Raw genomic sequence first — 7,191 nt, 5'->3', positions numbered from 1 at the left:
ATAGTTGCCGAATTGTTTTTGTCGCGAGCGGTTGATGTTAACAGGCGCTGCGCTTCGTAAATTTCGTATACGTTGATTTGTGTAAACGCCATTTGTGTGCGCGCGTGTGTGTATGTATTTGCATGCTAGCGAGTTGTTTTTTGCGCCTCTGTACAGTTAATATTCATAATTTTCTGTAAAGCGGAGTGCACTCGTAGCAAACGTAAGTGGCAAAATGAAGCGTGCGAAAAAATAAAATTGTGCAAACAGGCGCCGTACTCAGCGGCGACGCCGCTTGCCTCGTTTTGTATTGTAGTCGTCGTTGTGTGTAGCCGCCTATGACCAGCACTTTGTTGTTGCGCAGCGCGCATTGTGTGTGAGAGCGTGTGTGTGTGTGTGTGTGTAAATTCCAAAACATACGCTGCACAGTGGCACCAAAAGCGAGCTCACAATTGTTTCAATTCCCATGCCCGGCTTTGGACGTTTACGTGCGTATGCGTGTGTGAGTGTGTGCGTGTGTTTGGGTGTGTCGTTGTTGGCCGTGTTTATTATAATTTTCCACTTTTATTTCGTTGAATTTTTCGACCCAAGTGGAGTTTTGTGTGTGTGTGTGTGTGTGTGTTTGGTGCGTCGCTACTGCTTTTGCTTTTGCTTTGCATCATCTACGCTTTGGGCCCTCTTTTACAATTCTCTCATTCTAAGCCTGTTCGCAAGCGGCTGCCGCGCACCAGTCAAGTGTCATTGTGAGTTGTTTTTGCTTGGCTTTTTCTCGTTTTTGTGTGTGTGTGTTTGTGTGTGTGTAGTGGTGGAAGAAGCAACAAATGTTGCGATTGCTTCGTTTTGCGTTGCCAGCTATCAGAACTTGTGATACGTGATAAAATGTGACCAAAGTGCGCGAGTAAAAGCCGGACATCATCAGCAGCAGCAGCAGCAACAACAACAGACACACACAGTTGCCAATTAGAATAGATTATTATTCATTATTTTTCTTATTACTCCTATTTAACTTATACGGGCACACACACACACATGCAAAAGCATAGCGCTACGCAAGCAAAACTTCGTTAGGCCTAGAGTCGGTTTGCGCGCTCGCACACGCTTATGCTCTCTCGCTCTGTCGCTCTCTGGAGTTACAAAAACAATAAGTGTTGGGCAAGGACAGGCGGAGGCAAGGAATTTTTGACACGTGTGCTGCTGCTGCTGCTGCTTGCTCTTCTTCTTGCTCTTTGCTACCTTTTCGTAACGCGAATAAAAATATAAATGCGAATACAAATGCGAAAGTATAATGTATTAAAATCTTAATTGCAGTAAATTAGCGCAAAATGTTGCCAAAACGTGTGCGATAAAAGTGAAAGAAAAGTAAAACCCACAAAAAGTACAACAACAACAACAACAAACGAAGAAAATTAAAGAAACGTAGCGCAGGGCCAGGCCAGCAACCAAAAACTGCGCGTGCCTGTCTCTGTCTCTTTCTGTGTGCCCGTGTGTGTGTTTGTGTGCGTTTGTGTATTTGTGTGCGTTTGCAACAGATGCTGCAAACGTTACGCTCTATGCTTGTGTTGTTGTTGTGCAAAGACACCAACAGCAACAGCAAAAACAACGACGCCTAAAACGACAACAACAACCACGAAATACGTCATCAACAGCAAGCAACAACAACAGCAACAACAACAACAACCATGTTCAAGTGCATTCCAATTTTCAAAGGCTGCAACAGGCAGGTGGAATTCGTGGACAAACGCCACTGTTCGCTGCCCCAAGTGCCGGAGGAAATTTTACGCTACTCGCGAACGCTCGAGGAACTCTTTTTGGACGCGAATCACATTCGTGATCTGCCAAAGGTCAGTATAAATATGTGCATGGGAATTACATACATGCATGTACGTTTAGGTGTATGTGTATGTGTACGTGTATGTGTGTGCGTATGTCAGAGTGTGGAGCTTTGGCCCAAACAGCTGTTAAAATTTGCTGCTAAAATTTGCACAAAACCAAAAGTTGACATTTTCAATGCATAAAACGTTATAAATGTGATATTATATTATTATTATTATTATTATTATTTATACATTTATAATACATAGATAATGAAAGGTTCGTCAAAAATAATGCAATAATTAGTATGACGACAATTTGTGGATTTAACAAAAATATTGCGAAAGTATTGTTTGTAGAGTAGTGTTGGTAAAGCAGTGTTGATAAACCAGTGTTGGTAAATTAGCGAAAATAACTAAAAGACGTAGATTTGCAGTGGGTAAATTAAAAAAAATAATATTTAATCGGAAATCCCAAAGGGAAAATGGAACCAGGTTAGTTCTATAAAATGCTGTTTTTGGTACTTTGTGCCTTCAGTACCTTCCGATCTCTTCCAATGAATAAGGGAATAAGGTATAGTTACAAGTATTTAACTTATATGAAATTAGCATAGAGGGATATGTACAATGAAGGGAAAGGAGGTATTTAAACGATTCGCCTCGTAAATAGGTCGCCGGGGTGTAGTCTTTGGAGGCGCCTTTCCTAGATGGGTTTTGCTTATTTAAGAGGATTACGGCCTTCTGTATACTTGGACTTACGCGGCAAAGAATTCTGTTTGGTAAATTGGTTCATTGAACTCTGCTCAAATGCTCCGGTTGTGCCTTTGACTAGCCTGCAGCACCCCTTTGCGCTGAAAGGGCAAACGTTTACTTCTAAGTCAAAAGCTGAGACTCTGCTAGCTACCTAGATCCCATCGAGCCCTTAGCAACCCCCTTTCGGGTCGTTGTCCAGCGCTGGCCACTGCATCGCCCCTTTCCCCCGACAGTTGTCTATCTGGAATTTGCCCGGCGCATCGCCAAGACAATGATTGCAACAAAAGACGTCCGTTCGCGTCGACTCGGGCGGAAGTCTTTAATTAATATGGAGGCGCAATGGGGCATGGTTCTTTTACAATTTCTGCTCGTCCGCGGCATGCATACAAAATTGAATCTCCAATTACGCAACATGCAGACACAGACATGTGCATACACATCTACATGTACATATACACAGACAGCTCATCGACAGCTGCAGATAACGTTGCCGTTAAAGGTACATATTAATTTCCATGAAAGCCAATTATGTTGGTGCTTAAACTTCAAAAGACGGCAGCGTCCGCGGTTCCTATTAATAATCATGTAGAAGCGCTTTTAATTAGCTGAAAACTTCTGAAAATTGTTTTTCCATGCATCGAGTCAAAAGCTAATGATAGCAGCTTTAACTATTTCCAATTTAATGATGGTATAAAACATTTTCAGAGTCTTCATAAACTCTATGATCAAAAAAAAGCAATTCTCCAAATGCTGAGGCAGCAATTTGTGGATTAATGAATGCGATGGGGCCTGCAATTGTGAATCATTTTGAATGTAAATGGACTCAAATTATTTATTTGTTCTGCTGGCTTCCGTTTTATATGCAGCTGACGAAAAACAAACAAATAACAATAACAACAAATACAAGTAGCGGGCGCTTTATACAGAAAACAAAGCGTTGACATAGCAACAAGTGGCAAGTTCTCGGGAGAAAGCGGGGAGGGAACTTACTTGAATACACACATATACAGTACGCCCTCGCTCAACGCAATCCTCCATTCACCCGATTCTGTGGTGTTCGCCTAACTGCGCAGCAAAATATACATTTTAGCAATGAAACTTAACCACATGAAAGTTTTCCCAGTTGACCCGATTTTAATGGGCTGTGTTGAGATAGGGCGTACTGTATATATGAAGGTGTTTATCTTAACTGATTGACTAACTTATTGATTAAAAACTGTAATTAAGACGTGGTTTTGGGAAACTCCACCCAAAAGTGGCAAAAATAGAATTCAGTGAATAAAATACACTTTCAAAGACATCTCTTCAAATGCATTTGAAAGATTTTTCCACTTTTCGAAAAATCCATCTCTTTTTGAAAATGGGAGTTCGAGTTCAAATTCATTTGTTGGAATCTTTAGACAAATTTATTTGTGTAATGTTTCACACATTTTTAGTCCACCCATTTTCGATGGAAGATGAGTGTTAAAGGTTGCATGAACAAAAAATATGTTTTTCAGCTTCAGTCTCACGAAGAGACTATTCCTGATTCCACTATGTTCAACACTTGTTGAATTAATGTCTGATTCAGCTATGCTCAATATTTGTTACATTTATGCCTGCAGAGTGGAAGCTCAACATTTGTTAGCCTGCTTCCACTATTCTCAACATTTGTTACATTTAACGCCCGATTCTATAATGCTCAACATTTGTTGCATTTATAGCCTGCTTCCACTTATCTCAACATTTGTTACATTTTAACCCCGATTCCACTATGCTCAACATTGGTTACAGTTATAGCCTGATTCCACTATGCTCAACATTTGCTACATTTACATACTTCACATCCTCGCAAAAAGCACGAATTGATCGGGGCGAATACCAACATTTTATGCAAATGTGAAAAATGTAGTTTCTTCTGGGAATACGTACACACAACATACTTCACATTCGCAAAGTATTTAAGAAAGGTTGATAGCTGAATTAGGCTATAAAATGGGAAGTTTTGGATCTTTATTAGGTGGATGTCAAACTCATTTTCCAATATCTTTGTAGAATTTATGACGTCATGATAGTTCGCGTGGATTTACGTTTTCCACTGTCGGAAAATCATCAAACATCGCGCAAGGCCGGAAAATACGAACTAGTATTATATATGTATATGTATGCATCCATCTATCCCCTTCCCTCATAACTTTGCATTTTGCCTTTGCCTTCTGCAATTCATTTGCGGTTAGTTAACTTTCTTTCTTTCTCCGGCAAATGGGGGCAAAGGTATTTGGTTCAATCCAACAATTCAGTCGTCTCAAATCTCAGTCTCGACCTTATCTTCATGAAACCTTCTAATAGTACCTGTTAAGTCCTTAATAGGGACTTCTGTTTTAAATAAATCTAAGCCAATCTTAGCAATTGCGAACTAAGTTATTTGACATCTTCCTATTATATCATATATAGTTCCCGATCGACCACAGATTGAGCTGTTGTATAAAAACATTGTGTGAGGCATTCCGCTTAGAAAATATTTAGCAAATTAATCAATTACGAGCCTTTTAATGTTGCAAACATTCCAATTTAAACGTTTAATAATTTATGATGCAGATCCGTTGCAAGGGTATTTAATCTTCGGCAGCCTTTGCTTGACTGTTTCCTTCTATTTTTTTTGCTGCATGTCTTGAAGTTGGGAATTTTTTTTTTCTGTTTGTAGAGCTTCCTTCGCGGTTAGCCGCACTCGCTAATGAACTTCTAATGCAAATTTTTGTTGCTCGCTTACATCAATAAACTGCACAACGAGAACAACAACAGCAACAACATTTACTGGAGCAATGGACCCTAGTTGCAAGCAGCAGAAGCAACAACATGTTGCTGACCGATGCCAACAACAACGAGATAGAAAGGCTATCTTCGCTACGCCGAAGATTTAATACCCTGGCAGACATTTGCCTTACGGTTTTGTCGATATCTGAGAAAATAGAAGCTCGTAAATGCTGAGTATCTTGCAAAACAGAATATGTTGCCATACAAGAACTTAATTTACGACCGATCATTCCTATGGCAGCTATATTATATAGTTGCCCGATGTTAATAGGATTAATCATATAAATGGGGAGCAAAATAAAACTAATAAATGCCGAGCTTGGGAAAGATATCTTGATAAACAAAAAAGATTTTCATACAAGAACCTTTTTTTCGATCGTTCCCATGGCAGCTATATGATATAGTGGTCCGATCCTTCCGGTTCCGACATATGTACTGCGTGCAACAGAAAGAGGGAAGTATCCAAACGACGATAGCCTTATCATACCCTCTAATACCCTATATAAACTGACTGAGAGCAACAACGACAATGGACAGCCATAATGATGATGTTCTTGCTACGCTGGAAGTTCGTTTGAATTTCAGACTGACAGCGTCGGATGTGCTGCTGCTGCTGCTGCTGCTTCTTGCTGTTGTTATTGTGGTTGTTGTTTTTGTAAATGTTGTTATTGTTGTTGTGGTTGTTGCTGCTGACTACTAGAAACTCTTCGACCGTCAACCCTTTAACTCTTTGAGAGCTGCAAACAATTTCCGCGTTGTCATAGCTACAACATCAACGACAGCAATCCGTGCTTCAATTGTATTGCTCTTAACTCGACGACAATCTGACTCAATCTCTCGGTCTATTTATGTCGTTTGTCGATTGACAGCCCCGTGCTTTGAGCTTTGAGTCACATAGTTGGCGATGCGCAGATTGTTTAAATTTTACCAACAATCCATTGAAATATAAAGGTTAATTTGGCAATGGCACTAGTTTTAAATCAAAAGCCTCCACCTTTTTTAAACTGTCCAATTTGCTTTATTTCCGATCTCTACCAAGCGAAGGGAAGGCTCCTTATACCTCATGTAGATGGGCGCTTTGAAAGTTTTACAAGCACATATTTTGTATCCATCACATATTCTCAGTGATATCGCTTATCTATGCATTTTTTATCTTTTAATAACTGCAATAGCTAAATCAGAAACTTGCAGCCAAATCGAGAATCAAGCTTTAGATTAACCGATATCTTTTTTCTATTTACATTTTCGCTTAGTTTCCATTTGACAGCTTGAATCGTCTTTGTATTTCCGTGTTATCGTCTTTTACTGTTGATGAATATTTTCTACAAAATGAACTTAAATGCTTTGTGGTCTTGGCAATATGCAATCGGTGGCTTTTTTTATGTGCAGCTCACGGAACCTACCTCAAGTGAATTTCGTTGAAATTTCAATTTTTCACTTGAGTATGAAATTGGGTTATCCACCCGCCCGCCCGCTCGCTCGCATCGCCCAATTCAATGCTCGTTTTTTGCTGCCAATTAGTCACGCCCACAGATAAGATATCAGGTAATCGGCTCTTATCGGCTGCCGCTGCCTTGAGGTCTGGGTTCCAGCTACAACAACCTGAGCGCCTTCCCGGTTCGGCTGCTTGTCTTTCGCAATTCGAACCGTCGTCGGGCTGTTGTTGTTATTGCAGGTGCGTTTTTGTCGAGAACTTAACCGGCGGCTGTTTGTTGTCTGGCTATTGGAACACAATACCAAAGCGACGGCAATGACATCATTTAGCGGCAGCGCAGCTATAAAAACAACAACTAAATACCATTTAAAATGGCGTCGGTGTGTTGCCCCCCCTCTCCCTCTTTAGTCTTGGCCCAAA

At 40.4% G+C, this 7,191-nt stretch overlaps 1 protein-coding gene across 19 annotated transcripts in view; it reads left to right on the top strand.

Annotated features, from left to right (window-relative positions):
* The window catches only part of scrib (scribble), a 72,980-nt gene continuing 65,789 nt past the window's right edge, over positions 1-7,191 (top strand). For 12 of the 19 annotated variants that reach the window (XR_010437610.1, XR_010437611.1, XR_010437608.1 and 9 more), the window contains exons 1-2: positions 9-202; positions 1,288-1,820. Coding sequence is in view for 15 of the 19 variants with exons in the window: in XM_064694566.1 (XP_064550636.1) it covers positions 1,659-1,820 (162 nt within the window). In the remaining 4 variants the exon portion in view is untranslated. Of the gene's footprint in view, positions 203-1,287; positions 1,821-7,191 lie in introns of all 19 variants that reach the window. The other 7 variants (XM_064694576.1, XM_064694572.1, XM_064694571.1 and 4 more) reach the window with 3 other exon arrangements.

The sequence above is a fragment of the Drosophila montana genome, unplaced genomic scaffold (genome assembly GCF_035044405.1).
Source record: "Drosophila montana isolate Dmon_TW-CO22-7 unplaced genomic scaffold, ASM3504440v1 contig_3733_1, whole genome shotgun sequence".
Taxonomy (NCBI): domain Eukaryota; kingdom Metazoa; phylum Arthropoda; class Insecta; order Diptera; family Drosophilidae; genus Drosophila; species Drosophila montana.
This window is presented reverse-complemented; position numbering and strand designations above follow the sequence as displayed.